Raw genomic sequence first — 14,656 nt, forward strand, 5'->3', positions numbered from 1 at the left:
CAACAAAAACGTTACATTTAATAATAAGTAATAATGTAGCATAACTAGTTGCTTTTTATTCTAAAGTCTACTACTTGCTTTCAAATGCAACATTCCCCAACAACTCTGACTTAAATACAGCAGCATCTGTCTCTTAACAAAGTCATAATTAAGGACTTCTAATTAAACAAGAAAAAACTGCAATGTATTTTTTAATATATCTTTATTACTAACTGGTGCAATTTGAAGATTTAACATAAAAAAAATCAAGTTCGTCATAACATTTGCATATTATCTCATCAAATTAAACTATTAAAACTGGCCTCGACCAGAATGTAAATAAAGATTATTATTCAAAAACTGGAATGAATATAAGAGCTTAGAAGGCCACTAGTGTGAAATCATTTCATCTGAAACCAAAAAGAAGAGAACGAAAAAATAATTTGTTGGGTCTTTAAAAGGAAAATACACAACCGAATATGTACTACAAAAATGAACAGATGCTTTACTGATACCACAGAGAGCAAAACGATTATGGATGGCCTAAAAAGCAAAATGATGGCAGGTTTGATTCATGATGAATTGAATGTAATGACTGGCAGAGAGGGACTGGTGCTCTAAAAGGCCAAGGCACAAACAATAAACAGCAGTGTATCTGTGTACATCAGCAGTCTGAGATCAGAATAGACAGCAGTCAGTAGTCAGAGAGAAAATCAGACAGCAGTCCTTACTTTCAGAGAGCAGGTGAATAATAATAATGGGCAGCTGTTTGGTCTTTATTGGGCTGATTTGTGACTGATTTTTAGTTTAGCTGGTTTAGTTGAGGATAGTAATGGACAACAGTGTTTGGACATCTGTGCTTAGTGACTAGTTTGAAATAAAAAGTTGATTGTAGTCTCATGATCGCAGGATTATAGGATGGTTAATGGGATAGTTCACCCAAAAATTTAAATTCTGTGATCATTTACTCAACTCTCATGTTGTTCCAAATCTGTATGACTTTGTTTCTCACTAAAGAAGATAGTTGGAAAAACGTCTCAGTGTTTTGGACCCCATTGACTTTAATTGTATGGACAAAAACATTCTTCTTTTAGACAAAATATCTTTTGTGTCCACATTTGGTGAATTATCACTTTAAGCATCTAACGTCATACTAAACCTTATTTTACTGCCTTGACCTCATAACCCCAGGCTTATATCAGACAGAGTAACAGAGAAGGAAAAAATGGAACAAAGAGAAAAAAAAACATCCATGGTCAAAATTACTAATAAATGAAAAAAAAAATAATGATTAATTGTTCATTTCCAATTTATGGCTTTTTTCTCTCTATTCAAACTCTTTGTTGTTACAGGTATACAGATATTAGAACCAATATTAGTACTATTTATCTCAAACCCTAAATGCAAGTTGCAAAATTTGATTTGTGCAAGATTTACTGAGTATCAAGTTCAAGTTGAGTCAGAATTATTCATCCAGGTGAATGAGGGATAAAGGGAAGTAGATATGCAGAACCCATAACCAGGGGCAGGGTGGTTATAGTGAACCGAAACAACAAAAAATATAAAAATAGTTTAAAATAAACATTAATTAGAAATAAATAATAATAATAATAATAATAATAATAAAATAATAATAATAATAATAATATTTTTTTATTATTTGCCATTTAGTTTAACTTGTACAAAAAAATAACAAAAATAAAACATAATATATATATATATATATATATATATATATATATATATATATATATATATATATATATATATATATATATATATATATATATATATATATATATATATATATGACGGATCACATAAAATAATAATAAAATAACATAAGTTTAAAATTAAGATGAAATGGAAAATATACAAATTAAAAAGAAAAAAAATATAAAAGACTATAATAGTATCTAAGATGAATGATACTAAAATAACCCGGGGAAATACTGACATTACAAACTTAATTAATTTTACAACAAAACCAGAGAGTAAATTCACATTTGAACATCGAATTTATGCAGGATCTGTTCAATGTGAAACCTTTTGGAAGACCTAAGTATTTGTTTTGGAGTAAAACATTCAGTAAGTGTAACTATTAATTACTGTAATTTGATAGGTAAACTGGTCAATGTTAAAAAATAATTCTGCTGTCTAAGGATAAAGTTTGATCATTTCCCACAGTTAATTGACCCTGAAATGATCTGTGCGATTGATGTAGGGTTACCGTAAGGAAACTGTAGTTGTCATGGGAACACTGGTCCCAAGGTACAGAGCCAATACTCATTAAATGTGCCGCTCACAGACGGGATGTACTCATTGGTTGGATTAAGGCCAGACACTTGAGGAATTCTTAACTGAGGCTCTGCTTTTGGTCCTTAAATGGCTAGTGGTGAAAATGTGACATGTCCCAGAGTGCAGTTCATGCTGACCAGAGTAAAAACCTTTGTACAATCTGCAAAAGGAACTAAAAACAAGCTCAAGATGTGCAGAGAAAGAAGCTTCCTCAAACCCAAGTATTCGAAACGAAAGCAAGTGCAAACCGGAGGAGACGTCAATACATTTAGCTGCTCCGTGGATGAATCATGCAGTCCATGCATATGAAAAGATGTGTAAATAGAAAAATAAATGTTTACAAAAATGGCATAGCATCTGTTGTGTTCTCCTCCCTTAAAGTTCCCAGTCAAATATAACCACACAGTCTCAAACTGCCATGTGCGGTGTCTACCACTAGAGATAAAACGCATGCATTCCATGCAGTGCTCTTTGCTTTGCAGGGGTAAAGCGTGACGTGGATACATATTTATATATGACGAGTATTATGTCTGTGTGGTGTTGTGCTGTACAGAGTCTGTAGTCTTTAGAAAGAGTGAGTGAGTGTGTGTGAGTGCGCCTTTAGGGTGGTGTTCCCCATGTTCCATCAGAGTAGAACCCGTCTCCGGTGGACGAGGGTGGAACAGGTCCGCTGGGCGTAAAGGGATCAGTGTCTGTATCCGTCTCGCCCTCGGCTAAATAGCGCCGGTCGCAGCCCCAGCTCGACCCAGCCACTAACCCTGAGGCCTTGCCCGTGACCTCCTCTTTCTCGCGTTCCAGCTCCTCATGAGTGACCGACAACAGCGACAGCGGCGTTCCCACCCTGCGGCCTCCCGATTGGCTGACGTTGGAGGACGGGGAGTGGCTTGGCAGTGGACTGATGGGCAGGACGGTCGGTCTGGGCGGGTTGGCGTCGGAGCGTGTGTAATGCGGTGTGTTGTGCGGCGGTGGGCCGTAGCTGCAGTACACGCGGTCGCCTGCGACGCTGACGGTCAACGTGGGGTCGCAGCGCTCCATGGTCATGTGGCCGGGGCCTGTGAGGTCAGGTTGCATATGCATATCCACCAGGAAATCCAGTTTCTTCTCCATGTCTTCCACCTGTGAGTGAGGCGACGACAGTGTTTAACAAAACAACTTTAGCTAGGCCACACAACCAGCTGTCAGAGCGCAGTACCTGTCTCTCAACCCGCACAAATCTACCCATCATGCTTTGGTCTTCGGGATCTGGTAGGCTTGCTTTGGCAAGATAGGACTCGTTTCTAAGAGAGAAAAATGGAAAGGGAATGTAAATCTGAGGAAAAGGGTATACATGAGAATGGTTGCATCTACTTAATTTAATAAAAATGGTACTAAATTATAAATAATAAATTATATACCTGCAGAGCTCTTCATTCAATATAGCGATTTATTAGTCATTATTATTAAATATGGTTGTGGTTTTATTAGGATTATGCTCTAGCAAAATAATAGTGTAACTTGTTTAATTTATATTCATATAGTTTTAAACATAATAAAAATAAATATTCCTTAAAGTTTGGTGAGCTTTTACCTAGGTGACTGCTGGGTGGGGTACGGAAATGGTGCTTTCTGGGGTTTCTTGTGTTTTGGAGTGAGAGGTGGTCCTGGTGTCAGTATCAGATCAAGTCTACAGATTAAGCGAATAGTAAATATTACATTATTTTTCTTAAAAGAATATTATATGTTACAGCTAAAATGATGCAATAAACCATTTGAAATGTAAACTCATTTAAAGTCATTTAAAAGTTTTCTATAATATTTCTTTGAAAATGTGCATGTGTATGTTATAATGCTTGTGTGTTACCGTGTCTGTAGATATTTGATTCTGGTGAGCATGTCCAGGTGTCCTGCAGAATACTGCTCAATCACATCCTTGACATCATACGGCCTCAAAGTCTCCTTAAAACGCTTCTTACTCAAAAGGAATATTATGATCCTACAAAATGAGAAAAAAGAGAGAAGTTCTTTAAAGTTGGATAAAAGCATCTGCTTAATGCATAAATGTGAATGTAATGCTCACCAAGGCTCTATTTATTTGATAAAATTACAGATAAAAAATGTATTAAGTGTACATTTACAATTTAAAAGTTGTCTATTTCAAAATATTTTAAACTGTAAATTATTCTGGCGATGACAAAGTTGAATTTTCAGCAACCAGTCTTCCCTTCAGATATCATTCTAATATTCTGATCTAGTGCAAAAATAACATTTATTATTATTATCAATGTTGAAAACTTTTGTGCTGCTTAAAATATTTGTAAACTATTCTAATAGAAAGAAAGAAAGAAAGAAAGAAAGAATGAGAATGAAAAAATTAAATAAAGAAAAATTGAAAAAAGGTCACAAGTGGTTTTTAAGGGTTATGGACACAAGATTTTATATTTGTGTACCGCAGCGCTCGTATGACTAATTTGAGAGTGGGAATCATCTCCTCCAGCAGTATGTCTGGTGGGAAGCCCTTCTCCTCAGGAGTGGGGTCAGGCAGACCTCCTGTATCTACAGTGAAACAAGGTTAGATTAATTGCATTGTACATACTATCTATTATTATAGTGTGTAAATTGCTAAGAGTGTGTACATTTATGTAAATTGAGTATGCATATTAACGTTACAAGTACTGTGTACTGTTTTTTCTAAGTATGCACTAGTTAAAAGTTTAGTACTTTAAAGAAGTTCAGCTTGAGTAAATGCATCTTTAGTATGTGAATGACGTGTGTCTGTGTGTGTATGTGTTTGGGAGTGTGTCATACCCTCAGAGCTCTGTCTCAGGGCATAGGCCTTCATTCTGAAAGCAGTTCTGAATCTCTCTCTGTTACTGAACCCTGCTGGTTTGCCCTCTTTTGATGGACTCTCCTCAACCGCCTCTGCTGGCCCGCAGTTCCCTGACACACTTTCAGGATTGGCAGCAGGCATCATCACACGGGCCCTTACCGTCGACGGTCTCGGGGTCGACAGCCGCACACGTTCCAACAAACTCAACTTCTGACTGAAGAAGAGACAGAATAACAGATGAGTTGAATCTCAGAGCTCTGAGTAATTCATTTTGTAATTCTTATTCAGTGTTCCTCAAAAGACAAACTGTCTTTATCTGTTAGAAATCAAAAATGGGAGAGGAACGGATGATGATAGTGTCGAACAACACAGTTAACAAAATCACAAAATAAATATTATTTCCATTGACATATGGTTTCAATTTTTAATGAAGAATATCTAACAGTATATATATATATATATATATATATATATATATATATATATATATATATATAGATAGATAGATAGATAGATAGATAGATACTATATATAGACTTCTATTTCAAATAAATTGAAAAAATAGTAAATAACACTAATAATAAGAAAAAAATATTTCTTGAGCACCAAATCATCATATTAGAATGATTTCTGAAGGATCATGTGACACTGAAAACTGACGTAATGGCTGCTGAAAATTCAACTTTGCCATCACAGAAATAAATTCTATTTCATACTATACTTGAATAAAAAAACACATTTTAAATTGTAATAATATTTCACAATATTACTGTTTTTACTGCACTTTTGACTAAATAAATGCAGGCTTGATAAGAGACTTATTTAAAAATATTATATTTGCCAGTCTGAGCTAACTTTCAAACTATACTCTTAAAAACTATTCAGAACTAATTTCAACTTTCAACTCAGGTTGTTGAGCCAACATTAAAGTTCACGTTACACTTTACTTTTCTAGTTTAATATAAGCGAGTATGCAGGCAGTAGGTCTATGCAAAGGTGCACAGGGCCCCTCCATAACAGCTAAAGACTTGGGGAATCTGTTAGTCTTAATGCGGTTCTGCACACACACACACACACACACACACACACACACACACACACACACACACACACACACACACACACTCTCTCTCTCTCTCTCTCTCTCTCTCTCTCTCTTCCTGCAGGAGAAACTGAACCCTTCCAAAGAAACAACGCAGGGCATTCTCTTGTGAAGGGTCCCCAAGGATGGACACACACACACACACTCTATGCGCTGCGGCACACACAGTATCTCTTGAGTACAGTGAAAAGAAAAAGATTGAAGTGGTGAGAGGGACTGAAACATCTTGAAATGGTCCACAATTACAGCTTATTACCAACCAGTTACTGATACAACACTTTCCCACACACACACACAAAACACAATCTGTCTACAGTCGATTCAAACTGTCTGAGAGGGTTTTAATGATTGAAAAGTGACTCTGTGTGTTTATGTGTGTGTGTTGTAGATTCATCGGACATACAGGAAAGCAGTGAAAACGTGAGAACAGACAGGAAGAGAATCAATGCATAGATTTCACATGAAAAAATGAATGGAGCAGAATATCACAAGCTACTTAACAGTGTGTGTATGGTCCAGTTTCTCCATTTTGGACTTGTTTTAGTAGGTCATTGATAATGTCAGGCTGCAGGTTTCCCAGCCATTTGGCTTTGTTTGTATGTGTGTGTGTACAGTATGTATTTGTAACAGTGGGTCAGGTTTTGCTTACATTGTGGGAACAAAATGTCTGTAAATGGATGGTAAGACCTGAAATCACCTGCATACTGGTGTAAAAGTGCAGAAAGATTGTGTGAAGGTTTGGCTTAAAGTACCAGTCAGGAAATGAAGTCATAAGGAAAAAGGAATCTGCTTCAACTTAGCAAGTCCATAATTGATTCTTTTATTGAGCACTTTTGAAAAAGCAGCTCTTCCTTTCAATAATCAGTCTAACTAAATGATGCTAAACAATGCATTTTCTCGCAAACTTTTATGTTCCTTAAAAAATGTTTTTGTTAGCAAAACTTTCCAGTGATAAAGTTTGCAATTGCTTGCAAATATTTTGCATTCTCCTGAGAAACTTTGTGTTCCCCATTAAAATTTGTATTCTTTCACAAATATTTTTCTTTCCCCATAGAATCTTTGCATGCCCTTGCAAAACAAAAGTAATAGAAATAATATGAGGCGGAAGGAAAAACAGTGCTCAGGGAAGCATATACATTAACGAGAGAATACAGAAATTTTGTGAATGCATAGTTTCTTAGGGGAATGCAATGCCCTTGCGAAAGAACGCAAGTTTTGTGAGCGAATGCAAAAACTTCAAAATATAATATTGTTTCCAATCTCCGTGTCTCTAAATGGGCTCCATATTCTGGTAACTTTATTATTTGTAACAAAAAAATTACTATTTATTGCAACAAAACTGTTTTGAATGTTTATCTTTATATTTTGTCATATGAAAATCAGTCAATAATTGAACTGTTTAGGTCATAGCTGTCAATCATTTCGACCGATTCACTCAAAAGAATCAGTTCATAAGAGTCATTTGTTCCTGAATTGGACTATACTGGACTATGTGGATAATGCAATAGAAATGTGGACTCTCTATTTGTTTTTATATTTAGACATTCAAGAACAGTTAGCTAAACCTAACATCAAGAAAATGAGGAACCAGTTCAGAAGAAAAATAGTTCTCGATTCACAACCTTACGTGGAGAAATTATCTTCAGTTTAGTACAAAAAAAAAAAAAAAGTGAACAAAAAAGTTTTTACCATGATTTTAAAATAAAAGTATGCGTGTTTGGTTTGGTTTCTCCATTTGGACTTGCTTGGTAGGTAGTGATAATGTCAGGCTACAAGTTTCCCAGTGTATGTGGATATTTGCGCAGGTGTGTGTTTTGCACTAATGTATTAGCAGTATTAATGTGTAATCTGATCTCTGATCTGGACTGAACATGGATTACAGGTCTCGGGTCAGGCGCTACAAACAAGCCCAGCACTCAATCCAACTCTCCCTCTGTTTCAATCTGTAAATCTTTCCTCTTTTAACAAATGGACTGTCAGGCCAGTGTCCAGGTCAAGGACAACTGATACTCATGATTATTATATACGCAGTCCATCTTTGTCAAGGCTCTTCATGCTTAGATCGCTAATAACAGTTCCCATCATTTTCCTTAGTGACACAGACGTCACACATCCAGCCGTCCATTAAATTCTCCCACACACACTCATGTTCCCTCTCCCTCGCTCTGCTTTGACACCGTCATCTATCAGTGATCCATAATTCACTCTTTTCTAATGGACTTGGTAATATCACATATAGAACTACTGTCCACATGTCCCCAAATTGAGAAACGAGCTTCCCGATCTCTCTCTCACACACACAGAAACACACTGCTGGTCATTACGCCTTTGGCACTGAATTAATGGAGGTGGTGGTTATTAGGAGTTATTTAAGGAAACACATTTCACAGATTCATTAATCTTACACTTCCCAGAGATGCTGTAAATCTTTAAAACAGTGAGCGAGAGACCGGGGGAATGAGAGAGAGAGACTTACCTAGCCATAACCTCGAGAGGCTCCTTCCTGCAGGTGACAGAAACAACACACTTATTTAGTTTGACCAGATCACATTTATGACTACAAAGCTCTCTTCATTTGCAGTGTGTTTGAGTATACACTTGCACAAAAGTATTCATATAACTGGTAATATTGGCCAATAATTCTGAAATTAATTTCATGTACCAAAAATAATTAAACATATCAATAGAAAAGTGTAAGATATAGTTTGCTTATCAGTTGCTAGTTATAAGTTACTAACTGAAATAACAATGCCAAGTGTCAGTAAGGGAGCAGTATGAATAAATGCTACATTAAAAGGGATTTTAAAAAGATTTCAAGACTTAGCATTTATTTTTATATTTAAAAATAATTACTATTTGGGTTTAATTTAGATTTATTTCAGTTTTAGTTTTTATTTATTTCAAGTTGGCCACTTGTTTCAGTTAGTTGCCAAAGCAACATTCCTATTTTTCATTTAATGTTTTTCTTGAATATTTCAATCTTATTTTATTTTCACGTTATTTAAACAACAAATAAATTACATTTATTACAGTAGTGTCCACTTTTTTGGCAGGGCTCTTAAAAGTGTAAAATTGACCTATATTTGTATACAGTTGTCCCCTGTCCCGGATAGTCAATAGTGATTATTTGAGACTGCGTTAATTCTAGAAATAATCAAACAAGCACAACATTTTGCACTGATATACTGAAAACTAATTTAATATTTTGAGAAGATATAAGTCTGCTCAAATATTTTTTTATTTTACTCTTATATTAATAAACTTGTATTCAGGCTCCAACCAAATATTTTTATTTTTTTTACAATTATGATGGAAAAGTAAATTGTCCACGCACAGGTGTGAGTACCTCCCTGTAATCTCAAGCAGACCTCTAGATGATGCTGTCTCTGCATGCAGACACACACACATATGGAAATAAACAAAATAAATGAACATTAAAAAGAGATGCATGGAAATCATGAGAATAAAACAAGTGAAATCTGTCATGAGTATCTGTGAAATCATAAAACAACCCAGGCATAACATTAAATCATGATGATGACCAAAATAAAGGCAAGTCCCTGTAAACTAAAATATAATCAAATGAATTTTTTTTTTTTTTTGTGAGCGATGTATGTGTATGATACCTGAAGCATGGCAGAGAGATCACAGTTTCATAGAATCTCCATGTGGCGATGAGATCGTCTCTGACAGGGTTGGTGGAGTAGTATCTCCATGCAGCCTGAAATCAATATTCAGTATTGAATATTAAGCAAATGTGCAGTTGAGGAATGAGTTTAAAGGGGTGAATTTACTGCTGATTTAAGTTTGTTTTTGGTTACCTGTATTAATGAAGCTGCAGGATTTCTGCGTTTCTCAAAGTGTTTCTGCCTGTGCTGTTCCTGAACTTTCAGAGCCAACCCAGAACCAAGAATACCCTACAAACATAACCAGACTTCAGTATAAACTGGTAGGCTACTTTTAAAATAGCATACTGTCATACCTAACCATTTCCCAACCGAATGATTTACATTAAGTCATTTAGCAGACGCTTTTATCCAAATGAGGACAATAGAAACGATCAAAACCAACAAAAGAGCAATAATATGCAAGTGCTATGACATGTCTCGGTTAGCCGAACACAGTACACGTAGCAAGGTGTTTTTTTGTTTGGTTTTATCTAATAAATAAGAAGAAAACAAGTAGATAGAATACAAAAATGGTGTTAGAGGCTTTTTTTTAAACAAGCAATTAGAACATGAACAGAGAATGCAAGTGTTAGAGGGTCAAAAAAAGTGCTGCATAAAAATATGCTTTTTGCCTTTTTTGAAGATGGCTAAGGATTGAGCTGATCGGATCTCTCTTATGAGTCAGTTTGTGTTAGTGAATCAAACACATACAGCTGACAATTTGTGCTGCACTTCCCAGTTGAAAAAACAGCATATGCTGGTTAGGTATGTTTTAAACCATGGCAGCTGGTTTGAGCTGGTCCTTAGTTGGTCATGAGCTGGTTCAAGCCGGTCTTAAGCTGGTTATGAGCTGGTCCTGAGCAGGAGCTAGTTGCTTAGGACCAGCACATGACTAGCTTCAATGCTTCAAAACATACCTAACCAGAATATGCTGGGTTTTTTTTTTTTTTTTGTTTGTTTTTTCAATTTAGAAAAAGTCTTGTGAGACTGATATCAGTTACTGATTTGCTGTTCATATGTCACTGTTTAGTTAAAGATGCATACAATGAGTTTTGTCAGTGATATTTTGTATAAAATGAATGAATAAATTAAATGTTTGCAATATCAAGCAACATAACAGACTGATTTTGTAGAGCTAGGATAATAACTGGAAGCAGATGACACCGTAAGTTAAAAATGGCCGTACCTGCTCTTACGTTAAAAATAAGGTGGATAGTCTAGCAATCATACTGTAATTTGTAGCAGCGAAAATGCATTTTAGGCAAATAAGAAGCTGTACTCACGGCTGGAAGAGCAAAAAACGACACACCAATAAGAGCGAAGGTCCCGGCCAGAAGACGCCCTGCCCACGTCTTTGGGGTCTTGTCACCGTAACCAATGGTTGTCAAGGTGATCTGACACAAGAGTGAAATCATATGTCATCAGTGCGATTAAGGCAACACAGCTAAGAGGCTATCAAAGTACTTGAGCTGTAAAACCATTAAAAAGGTAGTATTAATGGAGCTGCTTTTAGTGTCACGAAAGGTGGTAAAAATGGGGCTGCTATAAAACCATCACAGTCAGTAGTACTAATGGAACCGAAGTAAAACTGTCTCAAATGGTAGTGTTAATGAGCTGCCGTCAAAAGAATTGCCGTGCATCTAAAAAAAATAAAAATTACTTTTGAACTTGTGACACACAATGGTTCAGATTTTCTTTCCTATTAAATTGACTTTCGCTTTTCATCATGGAGGAAAGCTTTTATGCATCTTCACCACAGCAGCTCAAAAAATGCTAAAATCATTGAACAAGTGCATAAGGCATATTTTTTTTGTTGTGATGTTTTCAGGAGGGTTTTCATACATTCACTCATAAAAACTGAAAAAGTTACATTACACAACCCAGTAATATAATGCAGGTTTGGTACAAACTTTATAGTAGCAATGTATGAATTTTAAATGATGTGCAGCTCAATAATGGAGCGAAATGAAGCTTAAACCAGTACATAAAAATGTCAAGAGTTAGCTTTTTTTTTTTTTTACTAAATGTATCAATTATAATTGTACAGCTGATTTTATTCAGTCAAGCTATCATACATTTGCTTTAATAATAATAATAATAATAATAATAATAATTTAAAAAAGTAATAATGTCAGCTTGGTACAAACTTTAAAAATGAGCAACTCAAAAATGGAGCTACAATAGAGTGGTGGAACTATGATGTCACTTTGTAGGCAAAAACCCGGGAGCGAGTTAGCATTTTGGCCCTTCCGATTCCATCGTCCCAGAGTCAATGGGTTTTCTGAATGGGATTTTGGTTATATCCCCTAAATTAAGGTCCGCGGTTCACACAGTCTCAAGATACTTCCACGTTTTATTCTATGACATTAATCACACCAGTTACACCCCACTCATGACTTTTAAAACTGTTACATTTCTTAAAAAAGATGGTTGCAAATTGGACTACAGGCACTGGCGGAGACATTAAATAACATCAGGCCGAACAGTTTATCAATTTACAGTATTTTCCAATTGAAGTATAATTTATAGTACAATTAATTGTAGAATAACCAATTAATAGTTTCCCACATTTTATGTTGTTTATCGACAATGTTTTATTGATTTGCTCCAAATTACAACACAAGTGTTCAGATGGAAGACACTTGTTCTATCACTTTCCTTCTGATGCGGAGACTCTGGGTTCGTACCATAAGGAAAGCTCATATTATGATTATTTCATTTAAATATCACATTTACCGGCTTAGTCACAGTAAAAGTGAAACTTTAACAATGCATAGTGCTTAAAGCCATGTTAAAATTAAATGTTTACGGTCACATGAAGCTGTTAGATAGCAGAAAAATTTAGGATTTTCTAGAAGCAAGGATAAAATGACATTTTGTGTAACGTTACCCACCCTAACAAAATGACAGCTGAAATGTGCTACTTTATTTACTAAAATAAGTTTAATCTTACCATATCCAAAAACTCACTCATTCTGCTGTTATTTAATAGAATAAATTCACTAGAATTTTATACATTTTTAATTAAAATATTCAAATGAATCAAGGATTTATTGACTTTCAAAGCACCTTGTTTTGAAATGTACAGAAATACGTCTTTCATATGTCCTTTAGTTATGATTATTTCATTTAATCACTATGCGATTTATTACAGGATCTTATTTCAATTTTAGTTTGGCTCTAGTTTTGTATTTATTCCACTTTATATGAAAAGGTTCATGTAGCGTGGGTTAAAATGCATCCACATATGTGACCCTGGACCACAAAACCAGTCTTAAGTGTCAATTTTTCAAGATTGAGATTTATACATTATCTGAAAGCTGAATAAATAAGCTTCCCATTGATGTATAGTTTATTAGGATTTTTGGAATAAAAGAAAAATTAAATGTTGTATCATTTTGACCCATACAGTGTATTTTTAGCTGTTGCTACAAATATGACCTAGCGACTTAATACTGGTTTTGTGGTCCAGGGTCACATATATATATATATATATTGGTCATCTATAGATAGATAGATAGATAGATAGATAGATAGATAGATAGATAGATAAATAGATCTTTACTTTACTTCCTTATATCCAAAATCTGAGTTTGCAACCTTAGTTTGAATTAATTTAAAAGGCATTCTCAAATCAATTTAAAGTTCTGAATGCGAGTGCAGTGCGTCTTTCTCACCAGTCCCCACCAGAGGGCGTCTGCATAGGTGTCAAAGTCCTGTGGGGCTGGTGTTGGGGAGGGGCCCTCGGTGTATGATGGCTCCACCGTGACATCATTATTTTCATGGTGGTGTGTTAGGTAGGTGGCCAGGATCAATGACAGGAAGCCGATGTACCACGCTGTGATCAGCTCCTGACCGCACACACCAACCGGGAAACACACACAGCAGTACTGAGATCAAACTTCACCAGACACTGATATCTGATTGTTTGTGCTTGCGTATGTACTTTGAATGTCTGCGTATAGCAGACCATAGCATTTTTGAGGAATGAGCGTGTGTCTACTTGGGATTGTGTGCACATTGCTGACCCCATCAGTTTATTTGAGCATGCTTGACATGATTTGAACAAGCAAGACGTGCTCTTAGATGTTGATCAAGAGGGAATGGCCTGTTGGCATACATCACACCATGTGTGTGGATACCTTGCTGTGTGTGTATATTGCAGATCCCAGCAGTTTCCAGGTGCCTCCGCGGCGGTCCATTCGTAGCATTCGAAGGATCTGCAGGAAGCGCAGACTGCGCAGTGATGTGGCCAACACATTTCCCTGGTTTCGTACGGCAACCACCGGCACCGAAGCAATCAGTACAAAGATATCTAACAAAATAGAGAACATATGGCCTCTTATGCTCATTAAAGCTTCATGTATTTGGTTAAAAAATACAATTAAAATAGTAATATTGTGAAATATTATTACAATTTAAAATAAAACAATTTTATTTGAATATATTTTAAAATGTAATTTATTCCTCCGATGGCAAAGCTGAATTTTCAGCATCGTTACTCCAGGCTTCAGTGTCACATGTTCCTTCAGAAAACATTCTTATATGCTGATTTAATTTTCAAGAAACATTTCTTATTATCAATGTTGAAAGCAGCTGTGCTGCTTAATATTGTTATTGAAACTGTGACACATTTTTTCAGGATTATTGATGAATGAAAGTTCAGAAAACAGCATTTATTTGAAATAGAAATCTTTTGTAACATTATAAATGCTTTCACTGTCACTTTTGATCAATTTAATGTCTTTGCTGAATGAAATTACTTTCTTTCAAAAAACTCCCAAACGTTTGAATGTAGCTGTG

At 35.6% G+C, this 14,656-nt stretch overlaps 1 protein-coding gene across 2 annotated transcripts in view; it reads right to left on the reverse strand.

Annotated features, from left to right (window-relative positions):
• Nucleotides 1–2,236: 2,236 nt before the first annotated feature.
• kcnq3 (potassium voltage-gated channel, KQT-like subfamily, member 3) overlaps nt 2,237–14,656 on the reverse strand; it is a 34,400-nt gene continuing 21,980 nt past the window's right edge. For both annotated transcript variants that reach the window (XM_042718800.1, XM_042718801.1), the window contains 12 exons: nt 13,996–14,168; nt 13,531–13,704; nt 11,137–11,247; nt 10,007–10,102; nt 9,812–9,906; nt 8,662–8,688; nt 5,062–5,297; nt 4,704–4,809; nt 4,118–4,249; nt 3,845–3,940; nt 3,470–3,554; nt 2,237–3,393 (listed from right to left, as the gene is read on the reverse strand). In XM_042718800.1, coding sequence (XP_042574734.1) covers nt 2,878–3,393; nt 3,470–3,554; nt 3,845–3,940; nt 4,118–4,249; nt 4,704–4,809; nt 5,062–5,297; nt 8,662–8,688; nt 9,812–9,906; nt 10,007–10,102; nt 11,137–11,247; nt 13,531–13,704; nt 13,996–14,168 — 1,847 coding nt within the window. In that variant the 3' untranslated portion in view covers nt 2,237–2,877. The remainder of the gene's footprint in view (nt 3,394–3,469; nt 3,555–3,844; nt 3,941–4,117; nt 4,250–4,703; nt 4,810–5,061; nt 5,298–8,661; nt 8,689–9,811; nt 9,907–10,006; nt 10,103–11,136; nt 11,248–13,530; nt 13,705–13,995; nt 14,169–14,656) is intronic.

The sequence above is a fragment of the Cyprinus carpio genome, chromosome B2, assembly GCF_018340385.1.
Source record: "Cyprinus carpio isolate SPL01 chromosome B2, ASM1834038v1, whole genome shotgun sequence".
NCBI classification, from domain to species: domain Eukaryota; kingdom Metazoa; phylum Chordata; class Actinopteri; order Cypriniformes; family Cyprinidae; genus Cyprinus; species Cyprinus carpio.